This window comes from Triplophysa rosa, linkage group LG8 (assembly GCF_024868665.1).
Source record: "Triplophysa rosa linkage group LG8, Trosa_1v2, whole genome shotgun sequence".
Taxonomy (NCBI): domain Eukaryota; kingdom Metazoa; phylum Chordata; class Actinopteri; order Cypriniformes; family Nemacheilidae; genus Triplophysa; species Triplophysa rosa.
The window spans coordinates 17,329,151-17,347,760 of record NC_079897.1 but is presented as its reverse complement, the minus strand read 5'-3'; the positions used below and the strand labels follow the sequence as shown (position 1 = coordinate 17,347,760).

The 18,610-nt window shown below is 38.9% G+C and overlaps 1 protein-coding gene across 4 annotated transcripts in view; it reads left to right on the top strand.

The window, feature by feature from the left end:
• col14a1a (collagen, type XIV, alpha 1a) overlaps positions 1-18,610 on the top strand; it is a 95,617-nt gene that overhangs the window by 21,956 nt on the left and 55,051 nt on the right. For all 4 annotated transcript variants that reach the window (XM_057339979.1, XM_057339978.1, XM_057339980.1 and 1 more), the window contains exons 6-16: positions 11,294-11,449; positions 12,403-12,522; positions 12,744-12,908; positions 13,326-13,487; positions 13,603-13,760; positions 14,709-14,838; positions 15,764-15,906; positions 16,253-16,382; positions 16,634-16,773; positions 17,031-17,157; positions 18,349-18,488. In XM_057339979.1, the coding sequence (XP_057195962.1) occupies positions 11,294-11,449; positions 12,403-12,522; positions 12,744-12,908; positions 13,326-13,487; positions 13,603-13,760; positions 14,709-14,838; positions 15,764-15,906; positions 16,253-16,382; positions 16,634-16,773; positions 17,031-17,157; positions 18,349-18,488 (1,571 nt within the window). The remainder of the gene's footprint in view (positions 1-11,293; positions 11,450-12,402; positions 12,523-12,743; positions 12,909-13,325; positions 13,488-13,602; positions 13,761-14,708; positions 14,839-15,763; positions 15,907-16,252; positions 16,383-16,633; positions 16,774-17,030; positions 17,158-18,348; positions 18,489-18,610) is intronic.

Genomic DNA, 18,610 nt, shown 5'->3' with positions numbered 1-18,610 from the left:
TTTAGGTGCGAGACTGGTTGTGAATGATTGCTTAGAGCCAGGCGACACACACCACCTGTTTGCACCCGCATTTGTAACTTCCATACCTTCCTCTCTTTCTCCCTGTCTGTCTCTGTGTATCCTCTTGCCCTCTGTTTCCTGTCATCCCATTTCGTTTTCTCCTGCAGTCTCTTTTCTTTCGTTTTGCTCAAGTCAGTGATCACATTCATCTCTCACCTTGCATGTGACCTGTAAGATGTCTTCTGCACACTAATGAAAGTCTCAGTTGAGCCCAAGTGTGTTATGGGCATTTAAAACGCACAGCTTCGGTGAGGTAATAAAATCTCTGCTCCAGTGCCGCCCACCAAGGGGAATCAGTCATAATCCAGCCGGGCATAGCTATGAATATATGTGTAAGATCGTCCTCTGCAGAAGCACCATTAAGCATCTGGGAGGATGATGTGTTGGTCTCTCTCGGGAATTAATACGCCTGGGAGGAGAGTTTGGCTGCGATTCAGGGTCATTACGTTTGAGAATGTTGGATGAAATCATCAGTTAATAGCTGCTTCGACACATTAAGACGCATTGATGCCGTTGTGGTCTGATTGAAGCCGACGTGGGCTTTGTGTTAAAGATTACATTCTCATTATTTTTATTTTTATTTGATTTTATGTATTTTGGGGGGGATTTTTTTTGGCAAAGTTCACTGAAGGGTTGTGCACTGTATTTTATTTATTTGTACCCAAAGCCAGTCCAGAGTCTTTTTTTAATGAAAAAGTTTTTAATAAAAATAGGAAAAAAGTAACACATTTTTAAAATAATTGTTTTAAAAGATACACTTGTGTTCATTGCACACCTTCATCATGGCTGCGGTAATTTAGCACACAATGATCAAGTAATGGAAAAGTATTAAAAAGCATTATAATCAGGCACATATCCAGATGTGCTCTCTGCATTTTAAAGGTTCACCCAAAAATGGAAAATTCTTGCATCACTTACTCACCCTCATGTCATTCCATAACCTTTATGACGTTCTCTTTTTCTGTTGAACACAAAAGAAGATATTTTGAGAAATGTCTCAGTGGTTTTGTGTCCACACAATGGAAGTCAATGAGATCCAGTGTTGTTCGGTTACCAACTTTCTTCAAAATATCTTCTTTTGTATTCTGCACAAGAAAGAAAGTCAAACAGGTTTGGAATGACATGAGGGTGAATAAATAGTAAAAGAATAATTTTTTTTGGATGAACTAGCCCTCATTCTGGTACATGGCGTGCAGTGCTGCACAGACTCCAGACAATCTGTCAATAAATCTGACAGATCACAGTAGATTGCGTTTTCCATAAGCATTTAGAACGAGTCTTACAGATGGATGGATTGTGCCAAATTGCTTTTTGGGCACATTTGTGCTGTTAATTCGGGCGCAAAAACAACACGTGCGCATAAACAACGGCATCAGCTGGTGCAATTCATTCCTATAAAATTGCCTCCAAAGACCCTAAAAATGGGCCAACCCAGCAAACAGCTGTTAAAGACCGCGGTGGGCTAACAAACGACTCAATAAGGAGTCTTCCTCTAACACCTCGCCCATATAAAGCGCCTGCGCTCAGGGCCTGAGGGAAAACACAACACGAGGGCAAACTGATATTTTCATAACATCTGTCAGAGCTTTGGGAGGAAGCCTGCTCGGGCACTTTGAATTTATCGCCCTGATCATCTCCACCGTTATCATTTATTTAGGCTCTGCACTCCTTCAGGATTTACAATAGCCTCTAGATATTCTTTCCCAAGGACTGTTTTCATGATGTGCATACGAGGTGTGGCGCGGTGGAGGTTTGACTGGAGCTTGATGAAGCACAGGAGTCTGAGCTGTTGGCTAAAAGCGGCTCTTATGGGATAAGGAGTCTCCGTCCCGCCCTTCACCCACACACGGAAAGAAGGTCAGAGTGCTAGCCACGATGAAGCTAATTGCAATAAAGCTCTTATGTAGGGGCTTCTGAACATGAGAAGTAGTTCACTCAGTATGCCAAAGGACACTGGGTTCACTATGGGACTTGGGGAGGGGTGACGGGTGGGCGTCTCATTCATTTTGTCTTTCTCGTCCACCTCTCCATCCTCTCTCCTATCACATTTCTAGTAGTCTAATTTAAACACTTTATGCTGAAGTGTGACACCTTTCAAAGCTACACTGTGTTTGACCTATAGCCTAATGAAAATACTGTTAATTAACCCCTATGAGGATCGCTCGTAATGGCCGCCGGGAGACGCGCTAGTCAAATTGATATCTTTGTTGGATGGCCGCTGTATAATGCGGTACAAAGCAATTTAGGCCTCAAAAGTGAACACTTTTCTTATAGAAACGTGCTAAGTATAACTGTAGGTGTGATGATTTATTTTTTACGTGGACCAGTGATTGAATGAAATTCTTTGCTCAGATACTTGCATTACATGTAGGATAGAGTCACTGGTTGTTTTTGTCTAGTAATATTTTACAAGTGGTGTGATGGATATCATTTAATAAAGAAATGGAAAGCTTATATGTCTGGATGATGTGTTAGCCAGCTGGATGTTACACCCAAGAGTGCTTTATTATATGTTAAGTGTTTCTATGTGAAATAAACTGAACTTTTTGTTGACTATTATTCTTAGTCTATAGCCTTTAACTGAGAATGCACAAAATGTATGGTATAGGCAACCATGCTTTATACCCACAATTACTCAAACTCTGTATGTTTCTCTTGTGGATTTATTTGTGAGCATATTAGGGCTGGCTTGTTTCATGTGTCTCGCCCTGTTTATACATCAGTATAACATCATTTTTGCGACAGTCCTGTTAGCAGATGCTGTATATAGGGTCGCTGAAGGGCAGTTTACAAATCGGTGGTGACATGTTCAAAGTGACCAGAGGCCGTTTTGGTCTACGCCGGTTCCCACACAAACCCCAGACGGCGTGTAAAACAATCCCTCCAGCCCAGACACAGCCCGAATCCTGTGTCTCAGTAAGAATGCCACTTGAAAAGAATATAAGCATCCAGAAATTAAATAAATAGACAGATAGACAGAATTACAACATACTCAATTTCATTCCCAGATAAATGGAGACCTCACAATAAATCATCTTGTCTGGGAGAAATGGTCATTTGAGGGAAAAATGAGCTTGTAAAGAAGCTGTGCGCTGCAAACCATATTAATGATTGGAATTCTTTTACTTTGAGGGATTGAGTCCTTTGAACGTAGCATGGATGAGCAATTCCATTCGACAGCATGATTTGGCGTTTCTCAGACGGAGGCTTAGAGGCTTCTGATGACTTACATAAGAGGGAACTCAATATCAAGCCTGATTGGTCAGTTATTGTGGAGTCACTTTTCATGTGAAATGCAAACTTGTACCGATAAGGACATACATCTGCGGAAAAAATTAAGAGACCATTCCAAATTTTTATTTAACCAGTATTTCTAGATGTATTGTGACTATTCCTGTTTAGTGTCTGTTGAATTTCAACTAGGGATGCACCAATACCAGTATCGGTATCGGGCCGATACTAAGCTCATGTACTCGTACTCGTAAAAATGCACCGATACCAAAGACCGATACCCGCCCGGGGGGGGTCGCAAGGCCGCGAGGGCGGGGTCGCAAGATGATTTCCAGAAATATACTTTTTTATGATTAGAAATAGTGTATGTAATCAATAAGTGTAACAAAATATAAAAATATTAGTTAAGTTTAAAATAAAACCAGGCAAATAAAAAGCCATCAAATTCATCCCCCTCGATCATGACCCCTGAGTTGATTACGTCACATTAACAACATTAGCAACCGCTAATAGGTCAGGTGCAGCAAGTTCATTTACAGCACCACGTGAAGCAGTCCAATGTGCACGCAGATTATTTTTCAGGCTTTAAGATATTCTTATTTGTCGAAATGAAACGTTGATTAATATCGACCAAAGACAACGCAGGGAGGCCAGCGGAGGAGAGCGGAGAAGCACCGCAGTCAGAGGGGCCATCGTCCTTAGGCAGCCTACGAAAAGAGGCACATCCATTATGGGATTCCTTTTGTGCCAATAAAAATGAACGCAAACTTTTAAAAAACGAACAAAAATATACAATGAGAAAGAAAAAAAACACTTTGATAATGAAAACAATAAACTCAGTTGCAAGAATGTGACATGATTTTCAAATAAACTGCTATTTTTCTTAACAATTTTCTAAGTTTCGTTTTTGCAAATAATAGTTTTGAATTCGCTGCTAGATTTTTCATTTGCGCTTTCCGAGTTTTCGTTTACGCTTCTCAATTTTTCGTTCGCCTTTCTGGCACAATGCTCACGTGTGGGCGGGACTTATGGCCACTTTACTCTCATTGGTTAGTGAGATTTGGATTGACAGCTCCCTGACCAGGAAGACGATACTGAAGACAGTGCAGTGGATTAGAGAGCAATCTGTTTGCGGTTTTCTGTATTTTATTGTTTTAGTGTTTGTACTTAAATTACTTTCTTATTTTGTTAGTATATTAGCAGGGTTGCCAACTTTCACGCACTTAAAAGTGGGACACGCTTCCAGGCTCTATGACGCCGTAACAACAAGCCAACGTCGAGCAAATACAGGATAGATAGCCATATTCGCATGCAACTTAACGTGGGTTTAGAGGCCGTCAAGACAGCAGTCTATAATTTATAATTTCAATGATATCAGGAAAACGAGATGCCTAGTGAGTTTTGAGGAGATATACAATAAAGTGTTATGCTTCCAGTTCATATTTCTAATTTATAGATTATAATCGTGGTGGCATTTTATGTATCGTTTCTATCTTTAAATGTTTGTTTATAGTTTAAGAAGTCTCTCTTCTGCTTTTCTTTAACCTGTTTTATGTAGGTGTGTAAATACATAATGAAATTGTTGTTTGCAAGAGGCAGACTAAATTAATAAAACATTCTGAAGGCCTCTAATTGTGTCACCTTATGAATTTGTTTTGTAGCGTTTAAAAAACATAAATGTCATTTGAATGTATTGGTACTGTTTTATGAGGTGTACTTTCTGTGAATGTAAAGAAAGGGGTATAATACTGTACATTCACCATGAGTTTAAAAAGAATGATACAGTACTTAACTTATACGTGGACTTAATTCTTTAAAAGGAGACTGTATGCAAGAGCGACATCGTCATCCTCCTCATCAGCTGGACACAAGTCACCCTCAGGTACATTTATGTAACCGAGATAATAAAATCGCTAAAAGTTTCTCTGTACAGTAACTATGCAGCAATGTTTTCATTTAGCACGTTAATTTCTCACAACCCAATAATCTGTAACGTGTCTTTATTGGATGTTATAATGCAAGTTGTTTGTTCCTTTTTAAGAAAATTATCTTAATATGCCATAAAATAATACCTGACAAAAAATATAAAGCACACAATGAACGCGCTTAGTAAAGACAGAATTGCTACTGTACAGGAATACAACTTTAGTGATTTTCTTTATTATCTGAATTACATTCATTTACCTGAGGGTAAGGAGGACGCTTTGATCCACACCACGCATGACTTACGTACTTCACATACCAATTACTAATATACTAACTAAATAAGAAAGTAGTTTTAAGTACAAACAATAAAGATAACAGCATGCAGATCGTTCTCTAAGATTCGTTGCACTGTACTGTCTTCAGTATCGACTTGCTTGTCAGGGAGCTATCAATCAAAAACTCACTAGCCAATCAGCGTAAAGCGGCCATAAGTCCTGCCTACACGTGAGCTTTGTGCCAGAAAGGCGAACGAAAAATTGAGAAGCGTAAACGAAAACTCGGAAAGCGCAAATGAAAAATCTAGCAGCGAATTCAAAACTATTATTTGCAAAAACGAAACTTAGAAAATTGTTAAGAAAAATAGCAGTTTATTTGAAAATCAAGTCACATTCTTGCAATTGAGTTTATTGTTTTCATTATCAAAGTGTTTTTTTTTCTTTCTCATTGTATAATTTTGTTCGTTTTTGTAAAGTTTGCGTTCATTTTTATTGGCACAAAAGGAATCCCATAATCCTTTAGCACTCGAATCAAGTTTCGAAGTTTCGAAGATCAAACTCGAAGTTTGATGAAATTCGACCATCGTAGTCATAGTTCATTTTTTACGTATAACAACAAGTAAATTAATGAGTAAATAACTATAAAATAATATTATGTTAGACTGTGCTGCGCTCTTTTGTGTTGTCATCATGCGCGTTTGGGTTGAATAGGTGCATGTGTGCATGTGCGCATTTGCAGACAAAGTTTGTATACTTTAACCACCTCTGAGTATAGTGGGGGTCTCGAGTCACGGCACTGTTATTTTTGGGGTCGCTGGTTGAAAAGTTTGAAAGTTAAAAAGTGACATAACTGACAGAAATTTGTTGTGATATTCTATTTTTATTAGTCTCACTGTGTTGTGAAAAGGTAAAGGGATTCTGTACCAGAAAAAAAATATCGGTACTCGTACTCGATCTTTAAAAAATGATATCTGTGCATCCCTAATTTTAACAAAATCAAACCTCAGGAGTGATATACTGTAAAGTCATCCAACAGCAATGTGAAAGACTGACAGCATGACAAGACACATGAAAACTGTGATAAAAATGAGATATCACAAAAACACTTTTTCCTAAATGCATGTACAAAGATTACTGTTGTATTGTTTGAAAGTAAATATGTATTGTTCGAGGTCTGAAAAAATACAGAGCATCCTTTCTGTTATTTTGACCTCCAGTTTTCATTTTCTGCAAATAAATGCAAACTGAAACAATATTTTTGTTAGAAATTTTAGAAAAATATTGTTATTAGACCACAGAACAAAACAAATGTTATCATTTTACCTAAATTCATACCTTTTACATGGTCTTTAAACTGGTCTCTTATTTGTTCTGCAGCTGTATTTAACTAAAACCCATTGAGTTTTGCATGATGCTGCTTTAAGTATCCGTGTCTTAGACAACCAATACTAACCAGCAAAACATAAACACAAAATGACTTTTATATAATATGTAAACAAAAAATGCATGTTGAATATGCTTGAGAAACAGCAGGCTGTTAAGTGTGCAGACTTGGCATGTCTGGTCTTGCGCTGCCTGAACTCTTTAGGATTGAATCAGAATGAGGATACAACAGAAACAGCTTGAAAAAGAGAATAGCAATTATCGCTGTTTCCAGCTGGTCTGTCTTGAAGAATCTAGATGTGGACCGCATCACCTCTCCCGCACGTTTGCATCTCCATTTTACGCTGTAGATTCATATCTGGCCTCTCGTGATGTTCTCTAACTGGAAAAGTGTTCTGTGTTTAAGCACATTAGAAGAGGGAATGACAGGCTTAAAGGAAAAGTTCATCTCAAAATCAAATCTTGTTATTTTTTACTCACCCACATGATGTTCAACATGTTTTAAGACCTCCCGGCGTCTTCGGAGCACAAATAAAGATATTTAGGTGACATCCGAGAGATTTCCAGGCCTCCTCATAGACATCATGGTTATAGTTGTTGTCAAGGTCCAGAAAAGTACTAAAGACATCGTTAAATTGGTCCATCCTCTCATAGTAGCTCAATTGAATTTTTTTGAAGCGACGAGAATACTTAATGTGCGAAAAACTACAAAAAAAATAATGACTTTAATCGATATATTCTCCTCTGTCATGCTAGTCTATGGTGCGCGGTCACGAGATCACTTTGACGCATGCGCATTCGGTGGGGGCAGACGCCGGCATTCTGACTGACAACCCGGACGCGCAACTCTGTGTTTACAAGCAGACGCACGCTGTATATAAGGTGATCTTCGCAAAATGCATGATGATTTGGATATTGAGGAAGACTTGTACTTTTTTGCCCAACCGAATGCGCATGCGCAAGTGTTCTCGTGATCTTTTGGCAGCTCTTGGTGATGGACGGAACTTGTCGAAAAGGCTGTGGAATCGCCCAAGCGACCCGGCAGAGCCCAGACTGTGGCATGTTGTCCTTTTGGTTTATATGGATGAAATGGACTGATTAACTGCATGTGCTCTTTAGAACAAAGGCAGCCATTATTCGGCCTGTGCATTGTTTGGCAGTTGGCTGTGTTGCTCCAAGAGTCCTTTGCTGATTTCACAACCCATAGCATACTTGGCAACAAGTAGAACTGAATTATATGGGAGATGGTGTAGTAATAAAATGGTCTACAGAGGCTAGTTAGATCTCTTTTTCAATAAACTTTTTCTACATTCTGTGGGATATGTGGAAACAAAGGAAAATTCTTTTGGTTATGACTGTTAACCTTGAGGATGGGCACCGAATGTTATTTAAATATACCCTTGAGAGTCCCAGATGGCGTCTTGTTCTGGATATGCGCTAGACTTATAAAAGACACACTTTCTTGTTGTTTCTGTCTCTTGTTCTTCATGTTGACTTGCAGCAGCGAAACAGCCACATAATTGTTCTCAAAAACCCTCATATGTGGCTGAACTCAAATCCCCCTGCAGTGTGAAAGAAGAATTATTTCTATTGTGGATATACTGTTTGAACTGTATTTAGAAGTGTCATGCCCCCACACATTTTTGAGGCAAGTGGATTTTGAGTGAAACTCACATATTGTGATAAGTTATTGTATGTTTAAACATTTTTATTTTTAAATTGTTCGATTCAGCTAAAGTGATAGTTCACCCCCAAAATAAAAATGTGTCATAATGTATTCACTCTCATTTCATTCAAAACCTGTATATGACTCTTTCTTCTGTGGAACACATTAGATATTTTGAGAAATCGTTGCCTTGGAATTATAAGTTTCTATCTGACAGTTTTGTTCTGAACATGAGTTATTCACATATTTTTTTTCTGTGACTACTTAATTATATTATGTGATGTTTTTTTACGTTGTGTACATTTTGGGACTGTTTCTTATTATCTTGCTGTGTTCCTCAGTTTCACATTTTAAATGCTTGAGTTTTTGAATTTTGATGGGTTGCCAAAGTTTTATTGCTCATCAGCGGAAAAAAAATACTTCGAAAGTGATCCCAACAATACTGTAACTTGTTGTTATATCTATTGTTGTTGTTATGTTTTTTTTAATTAGTCTGTATTGGTTACAATTCTTGGTGTGAATGGTCCTTAAGAGACTATTAGATCTTACTGTACACGTTTTCCAGTGAAAAACAATGTACTGTAAAGGTTTATTTGTTGTTAGGTTGAGAGAAATACGTTACTTGTATCAGCTCTGTATTTATTTAAGAACTTATTACATTTCCTGACATGTTTTTGTTGTACTTTATGATGGCTGCTTGAATGAATGAATGAATGAATGAGGCATTTAAGCATTTTACTTGAAGCAGAATTATTTTGGCCTGGCAGATTGAGGGGCGCTCTAGGCCTCATCATCCAGACAGGTACTGTATAACCTCAGTCTTCCTGTTGTCCCTTAACAGTACCTGTATTTCCTAATGCCTGCTGATATTTTCAGTTCAAAAAGAGTTGAAAGCTAGCCAAAAAGGCATGTGCTTAATATAATCTCATTCACTATTCAACACCTCTAACAAAAAGCACAATCCTCCTTCCCCAACATTAGTAGTCTTGACACTCCAATGGCAAGAGAATGAAGATAGCTGACAAATTTTTGACACGAGGGTTCTGACAGCGAACAGGAGACATGTCCGTTCGGCAGTTAATCTTAATATGCATTTAATGAGAACAATAAATGTGACAAGGCCTCGCTCTACAGTCTCACCTATAGTGATTATTTCACAGTGTCTGGAGACATCGGGGGGGGACACAACTAACAACATTACAGCCAATAGAGGCATAATTAATGAAGACTTGTGCGATACATACGAGCGCCGCTTTGATTTCGCATTCACGAAGGATGCATTGTCTGTTGTGTTAATCTCATTTGCTCACATCTTCTTTTCTTCCTCCAGCATACGTATGACTGAGCATCACGTGGACGTCCCGCAACCAGCCCGGAGAGCCGGTCCATAGGAGCTGCATTGCAGCATCGTATAGCGATCGCGTGACCTTTCCGGGTTTTCCAAGGCAACAATGAGGAGTCTGTTGCTTAGTAGAGTCTAGCGGCTCTCGGGGCTTAATGAATCGATGTTGGCGGATTGCTGATGGGTGTGATGTATCCTCACCTCTGAATCTCAGGATACAATCAGCCCAGAGCTCTCTGATAGAGAAGATCACACTGATTACTGACACTGACGTTCTCAGTGGCTCGCTGATAAAAGCAGAAGGTACCCGTGTCCTGACAAGCCACTCTTTGTGTAATGGCATGGATCGAACTGCGCCGACATAAATGGATAGAAGGGAATTAAGGAGCACGGGAGTTAATTAAAGAAAGCTTGCAGCTATTGAATGGGGTTTTATTGAGTGCGTTCCCCCGAAAAAATGGAGCCAAATTGTTTCCTCGTGGTCAAAGGATCTAAACAACAGACATGTCCTATAGATTTGGCTTTTTTTGGCAACCTGTCTAATAAAATGTTAATCCGTCTCTTTGAAAGTTATGGAAATGTTTCATTAGTCACAGATTAGGAGCCTCCATTGTTTTCTCCTCCCGAGATGCAACGCTGCCATCTTTTTGATTTCTTTGTGTTCCCGTCCACGGCTAGCTGAGGTTGGATAGTGTCCCGCTTCTGTATTTAAACCCTCTGTACATGCTGCCAAATATCCCAACACTAATGCTCTACAGAGAAGTCTCAGAATAAAGACTTGCATCATGATATGAGGGCATGACGGCTAGTTCAGGTGGGAAATAAATGATTGAGTGAGGAACAAACCAGACTCCCATGATGCATTGCTGAGCTCTGTGGTCATGCACTCCTCAGATTTACTGCCTGGGCTTGACACTTCATCACTTTACTCCCTGTGTGTGTGTTTATTGCAGCGTGGTACTTATCACCGCCAGGAGTTAACGTCACGCACACAGAAACATAAACGCACACAGAGAGTATCAGTTTTGAAAGAACTTTTGCCCTCTGAACGCTGTGGACCTCAGAGCTGATCTCCCTGCACGGTTGTTATAACGGTTTGAGTGAAATACATTTGTTTTGTTGATTGTTAACACTGTGTTCATAAATCAAACGTGTCCTCTCCTGCTCTCTGAAGATGCTTTGTGCAATGAAAAAGTGGTTCAATAAAACCGTACCCACGTTCAATGACTGCTGTGTCATTTGTTTGATAGTCTTGTTTGTTGTTGCAAAGGACAATGTTTCAATTTATAGGTACACGTGCAAGTATTTCAGCAAGTGTGTATGTGCAGTGAGGCTCACTCTCTCTCTCTCTCTCTCTCTTTCTCTCTCTCTCTCTCTTTCTTTTTGTCTCTCTTTCGCATGTTTATCCAGTGGACCAGTTTGTCTGCACGACCTCCGCCATTGCAGATATTGTAATCCTAGTCGATGGCTCTTGGAGTATTGGAAGAATCAATTTCCGCCTGGTTCGCATGTTTCTGGAAAACCTGGTTAACGCCTTTGATGTGGGAATAGACAAAACCCGGATCGGTGGGCTCCTCAATTCATTTTAATTCATTTTTCATTATTTAATCTGAAAATATTTCATGCTTCACAGCTTCAAATCTTATTCTGGTCTTTATAAATCAGATGAATGAAACTGCTGGCATATCCGTTTATTATATATATTTGTTATGTATGCATATATATACAGCTACGGAAAAGATTACCATTCCAAAATTGCATTTAATCATGCATTACCAGTTGTATTGTGGCCATTTTAGTCCAGTGTCTGTGGAATTTCAATAAAATCAAACCTTAGGAGTGACATAAAGTCATCCAACAGCAATGTCAAAGACTGACAGCATTACAAGATACATGAAAACTGTGATTAAAATGATCACATATGTTTTTTTATGAATTTTTCTAAAATATATACAAATGTTACTGTTGTATTTCTTAGAAGTGAATCTGACTTGTTTGCTTTGCAGTATTTGAGGTCTGAAAAAATACAGAGCATTTCTATTTTTTCTTTTCTGTTTTCTGTTTTTCTTTTATTTTGACCTGCTTCTCCAGTTTTGCAAATGAATGCAAATAGAAGCAATATTTTTGTTTGGGAGAATATTGTTAGTAGTTGACGGAATAAAACAAAAATATACGTTTACCTATAAACAAAATAATTTTTGAATAGTCTCTTAGTTTTTTCCACAGCTGTATATATACACACATATATATATATAGTTTTTGAAAGCAATATGCTATTGTATGTTGTTGTTAAGAAAAATAAATGAGTTAATTAAATTGCTGTCCAAAAGAGCAATGGGAGCAAAATTTCTTTTTTATTTTCAATTTGCTGATCACATACATACAGTAATATTTTAGAAGCTGTGGAGCATGTCTGCCTCTTTTTCAGAATACAGGCCTAACTACGTTGTGAATATTAACTGGAAATTGATGTTCATGTAAGGATAGTGAATGTGCTTCCTTAATGTCTGTGCTTGCAGGACTGGCCCAGTACAGCGGAGATCCACGTATCGAGTGGCACTTGAATGGTTTTAGCACAAAAGATGCAGTGATAGATGCTGTCAAAAACCTGCCGTACAAGGGAGGAAACACTCTGACTGGTATGTAGGCTTGTGGTGTTCAATTTCTCTTCAAACGTTTCTGACATGGAGTGTTGAAGTATTTAGACCCTCAAGCAAAATTCTCATTTTTCTGGAACACAGATCATGCATTGAAATGTATTTGCTTAGGCACAGTCACTTGGAACCCTCCACTAACATGTAAGCTTTCGGGTACTCTTTAGTGGTGCTTTTAATATTTTTTCTTTTACTCACCTTTCTAGGTCTTGCTCTTACCTACATCCTGGAAAACAGCTTTAAACCCGAGTCTGGAGCTCGTAGCAATGTTCCCAAAATAGGAATTCTGGTAACGGATGGCAAATCCCAGGATGACATTCTCCCGCCTGCTGAGAGCCTGAGAGATGCTGGAGTCGAGTTATTTGCCATCGGTATTAGAGGATTCTTTATTTGTATTAGTCTTAGCTGTGTCTTCAATTTATACAGTTATCTGTACATGTAGGCAGGGCTGAGGTTAGCGAGGGTTATCTGGGAGCATTGGGGGTGCCAAAAAGGTCCTCTGTGGTTTAGCTTACTCATTGAGCCTGGTGTAGAAGAGGCCCTTTTTTCTCTGCTCCTGTAAATTATATCTGCCACACATGTACAGTAACTCATATCTTGAATGAAAATGTCCAGTGCTGATTTATAGTTTGTACATGACATGGCAGTGGTAATTTAAGATTTGTTAATTCTACCCCTCCTAAGTATTTACAAAATATTGTGTACGTGTACATTATCAACACTAACTCTCACTGTAGCTATTCCAGAAATGTGCTCGCTTTGAGATGTGGATTTGTTGTTGCACATAGGTGTAAAGAACGCCGATGAAAATGAATTAAATGCCATCGCCTCTAAACCAGAGGACACACATGTTTATAATGTGGCTGACTTCAGTATTATGAGCACGATAGTGGACGGTCTGACCAAGACGGTGTGTGAAGGAGTGGAGCAACAAGACAAAGAAATTAAGGGTGAGTGATTTTTACCAGCAGTTTAATAGAATAATAAATCAGTGACTCACAGGAACATGATTTGTGTTAGTTAGTATGGCAGTGGACCTGATGTCTCATTATCTCTTCATCGCAGGAGATTCTTTGCCTGAAGAGACAGCGTTACCACCGCAGGACTTGGTTACTTCTGAGGTGACTGCGCACAGTTTCCGTGTGTCCTGGACTCATGCACCCGCCAGTGTGGAAAAATACAGAGTGGTTTACCATCCAACCAGTGCGGACGTGCTGGAAGAGGTGACCAATCACGAGCTACCTCAATGACAACTTTTAAATATGTTACTTGGGAATTGCTCAGTCACACTTATGTCCTCTAGACCAGGGGGTTTCAAAATATATGATGCGAGGTACCCCCAAACATGATTAAATCCCACTTCCAAAAATACATACTGTATATATGTAGTATATAGAAACATTTAAGCTATTTTAGGTATTTTAATATTTTTAGATATTTTCACGCAATGGAGTGTCTTCGCGTGTCTGGATGTGTCAAACAGTAGGTGTAAATGAGCTCTTCGCACAAAGTTCTCGCTCGAGTTGAAAATGTTCAACTTGCACGCAAGACGGGATTGACTCGTCCGGCTCAAGTTCGTGTCTATTCGCGTCTTTGCATTGACTTTGTATGCAATTGACTTGCGCAAATCGCTTAAATCGCATTTGGTGTGAGCGCAGCATTAGAAATAAATAAATGAAACTGTAATAATGTTCACAAGTTTTGCTTTGTCTTTTTATTTCTGAGATTTTCTGGGAACCCCTTAGAACCTTCTGGAGGCCCCTCTGGTGGTCCCCGGACCCCAGTTTGAAAACTCCTGCTCTAGATAACAGCCAGAAAGTGTCCAAATAGATTTTGTCTTAATCTTAATAGTAGTATTAATAGTTTTGTTTTATTAATAGTTTCTTCTTGAAAAGTGTGTTTATCTTTCATTATAATAAAACTGAACGCCACTTACAATATTTTGTTTTTCAATGCAGCAACAATCATACAATTTTAAATGTGGCTTAAATGATCAAATAAGGTTTGTGGGTCAATGTATTATACCCCATTTATCTCATTTGTTATCAGTATAAATATTATATACTGCAGTAGAGTACACTAAGTAATTATTTAACACGTTTGAGGTTTCTGCTCTTTTCTTATTTATCCTCCAAACTGCCATCACAAACCGCTGTTGTCTTGCTTTACAGCTTGTGGTGGGCGGCACAGAGAATTCAGTCGTCCTGCAGAATTTAAACTCTTTGACTGAGTATGAGATTGCCGTGTTCGCTGTATACCTCAGCTCGGCGAGCGACGCTCTTAGAGGCAACGAGATCACACGTGAGTCGTGCAGCACAACCGACTCCAGAACATCTCAAAGCATATGCGCTACAGGCTTGTGTTTTTCAACACGACTACACTGTAGGACAGTAACTACGCAAACCACACGCGCAGATCATTTTGCCAAATGCCTTTTAACTGTAAATTTCTATCACCACTTTCTTATGTACTGTGTATGTAAAGCAGACATCTTTCAGCAGTTTCAGCAAGCAAATTGAGCAGACCTGAAGTCTGAAGTATTTTGTTTCAAGTATTTGGATTGCTGTAATGAGAAGAATTGCGCAGGCACATGATAGTATTTTGTCAAAGGAAGACTATCCATGTGTGCTCGTGCCAGAATGAAAACCTTTCCTGCTTCTCTTACACACTGTCATTCACTTTTAACATCTCCCAGTCTGCCCGGAATTCAGGTCTGAACGTCCTTCATCTGATCTGCACAAATACACGCACATCAAAACATTTGGAAAAATTATTTAAGCCAAAAAATTCAAAAACTCTGAATTTCTTGTTTGCTGTGGACGCTCTTAATGTTTGAAAAACAAGACAAATTTACTTGACAAGCAAAATATCAAAGTCTTTTGTATTGGAGAATATACTGTAAATTGTTGTTTGTTTTTCTTAGCCCAAAAGCAAATCGTTTTTTTTTATTGTTGTAGGCATAGTTTATTTAACAAAATTTAGAAAGGTTTCTGCTCGGAACAAAAAAGGAAAATAAACTTAATTCCTAATATATTCTGTAACAAGTCTTAGCCTCGCAAGTAGTTTGTCTTCTTTGAAGAATGACTGTATATTTTGAATACTTGTTGCACAAGACTGATATATTTATTATGAAAATGATTGTAACTACAAACAAGAACATATGAAAACTGTGTGTGTGTGTGTGTGTGTGTGTGTGTGTGTGTGTGTGTGTGTGTGTGTGTATCAGTGGCACTACCCACAGTAAGTGATCTGGAGCTGTACGATGTGACTGACAACAGCATGAGAGCCCGCTGGAGGGATGCGGAAGGGGCTTCTGGGTACATGATCCTGTACGCTCCACTGATCAGTGACACTGTAGATGAAAGAGAGGTGAGGTCACAAATCATCTTTGTGAGTGTGTCTGCGTGTTTGTGTGAACGTTAAGCGCACACTGCCGTGATGACACTTCCACCCAAACCGAAGCTGTGAAAGAATAACATTCATCACTTTTGAGTTCCCTTGGTTCACTTTTATTGTTTTTTTGTTAGGGCCATCATGCACATGATATGAATTTTAGATTTGAAAGGATGTGCGATTTCATCGGACTTTCCAAATGTAGATTTTTGCCATGTTGGACCCTGATAGAAGTTGCATATCAAATCCAATTTAATGACTGCAGTTTGAAAGGACATGATGCTGGTTTTAGAAGTCTTATGCTATTGTTTCTGTGTTACAGATGAGAGTAGAGGAGACAGTGACTGATGTAGAGCTCAAGGGACTGATTGCCGACACTGAATATTCAGTTACAGTCTATGCCATGTACGGAGAGGAGGCAGGTGATCCGTCTACTGTTCAAGAGACCACCAGTGAGTGTCCACCCCAACATACTTTAAATACTCTTCCTGTGTTTTGGCAAATACAAATGCACCTGCCAATAAGCCTGTAACTAAAAACTTTTACTTTTTAATATTTGTTCATTATTTCCAATACAGATCAGTATAAAGTCCAAAACCAATATTGAATTGACCAGTAAACATGCAAAAAATGACTTCGACTGAATCATCTGTTCTCTATTGGGAATGTATAACTGACCATTAGTCTATCAATCTTTCTGCAGTATCTCTGAGACCTCCACGTAACCTGCGGGTCACTGAAGTGGACCACAGCTCCGTGCGACTCAACTGGGATGCGGTTTCCAGTAAGGTTAAGGGCTACCGTGTCATGTATGTCAAGACAGATGGTGTCCAGACCAATGAGGTGATTGCCAGAGCGGAACCTTCAATACACAACAAGCTTTCATTCCAATCTGTTGAACAAACATGTGCACATGCTTTCACTCTCACGCTCAGTTAACCTTTAGATTTTTTTGTGAGACTGCGTTATCTTCAATATTTATAGCACTAATTACAAACTAATTATGTTTAAATCATTATTTTTTTATTATGATTTACACGCTTGTGCCATAACTCATTTAGTGTTGCTAAATGCATTGCGCATTATTTTCCGTTGTTCAGGTGGTGCTGGGTCCTGTCACCAATGTGTACCTAAAAGATCTGTCCCCTTTAACTGAGTACACTGTTGCAGTTTTTGCCCTCTATGATTATGGCCAATCAGAGGCGCTCAGTGGCGGATTCACTACAAGTAAGTAACTGTTGCTGAAAAATAGAGTTTATGTAGAGTTGATTTGTTTTGTATCAAGGTGGCTAGTTTATACTGGGTAGAGGGTGTTGTTGTATGCAAATATTTTCTCCAAGTGCCCGCTGGTAGTCATTACTATGAGCACGGACAACAACAAACCTCATCTTCTCACAGCGCCGCTCATTTAACATGTACATGTATGTGCATATTTTTGCCCTATTTTCCACCTCCAAGAGAACATCTTCCATTTCTCGCTGCACACAGAGTCTACAATTTACTCCCTGCTGGAGTGCATTTCTAATGCTTTGTCCTCTACTCAACCAGGAGTGGACACCTTTCTGTGTCCTGTATAAAACATCACTTTCTTGGTACCTGCATGTAAGTTATTCATTGGATGCTGCAATCTCTTTGGTCTGGACCCTTACTTTCTTTCTGTGGGTGTCCTGACACCCTATCATTTTAGTAATGCAGAAAAACGTATGATAATTGTTCATACATTGAATTAAAATTATTTTAACACCTTGGCCTTAAAAACAGTTCACCCAAATTTGGTTATTTACTCATGTTTTCCTAATAAATTAAATGAATATTGGCCAAAGTGAATTGCGCTACTAAATCATTAAATAAATAATTCAAGATACATCGAAATTCATTAAAAGTCACTTGATAAGTAAATGCAAATGGATAACTGTCTAAAACCAGATCAATATTTAAGCAATTTTTCTTTGATAATTTTCCCTCCACTGTAATTTGAACAGAGTAATAAAGACAACAATTCAACCCCCACAGAGATAACAGAATAAATCCAGCTGAATTACATGGTACAAATCGTTCCATTTGCATAATACACATCAGCGGACGCGTGATACAATTTCCAAATATTTAACAAGGTTGAATCAAGAACAAAGTACTATAGCTCACCGAAGAAGACAGACTTTAAATAGACTGCCAGTCTTGAATCCCTGCGAGTACAAATTAACAACACCAATGTTAAGAGGACTCGAGACACGAGCTGTCAGAGGTGGAGCTGTGATAGAGGAAACTGTTAAAGAAGCCTGCAGCCGCGTAATGGAAAGTCTTAAAAAGATGTATGTGATATGTGTCTGAATGTGTTGGTTGACGTTTTTGGATTAACTAAGTTGTCTTGTTCAAAGGGTATTGGTTTGCTCAACTGTGTCTTGATGTCTCATTTAGAACTTGTGCCAGCTCCATTTGGAATGATGACCAATGAGGTCACCTCGGAGAGTTTCCGGGTAAGCTGGTCACACCCTGCCAGGGATGTAGTGCTGTATAGGCTGTCATGGTCACCCAGCGAAGGAGGAGATACGAAAGAGGTCAGTCACTTGATGTATTATGAGTCGTGATGCGTCAGATATAAGGCACTGCAATGTTTGTTTCTCTCCAGTGTTTATAAAAAAAGGTTTTGAAAATGTTTGATATTGAATCAACTTATCAC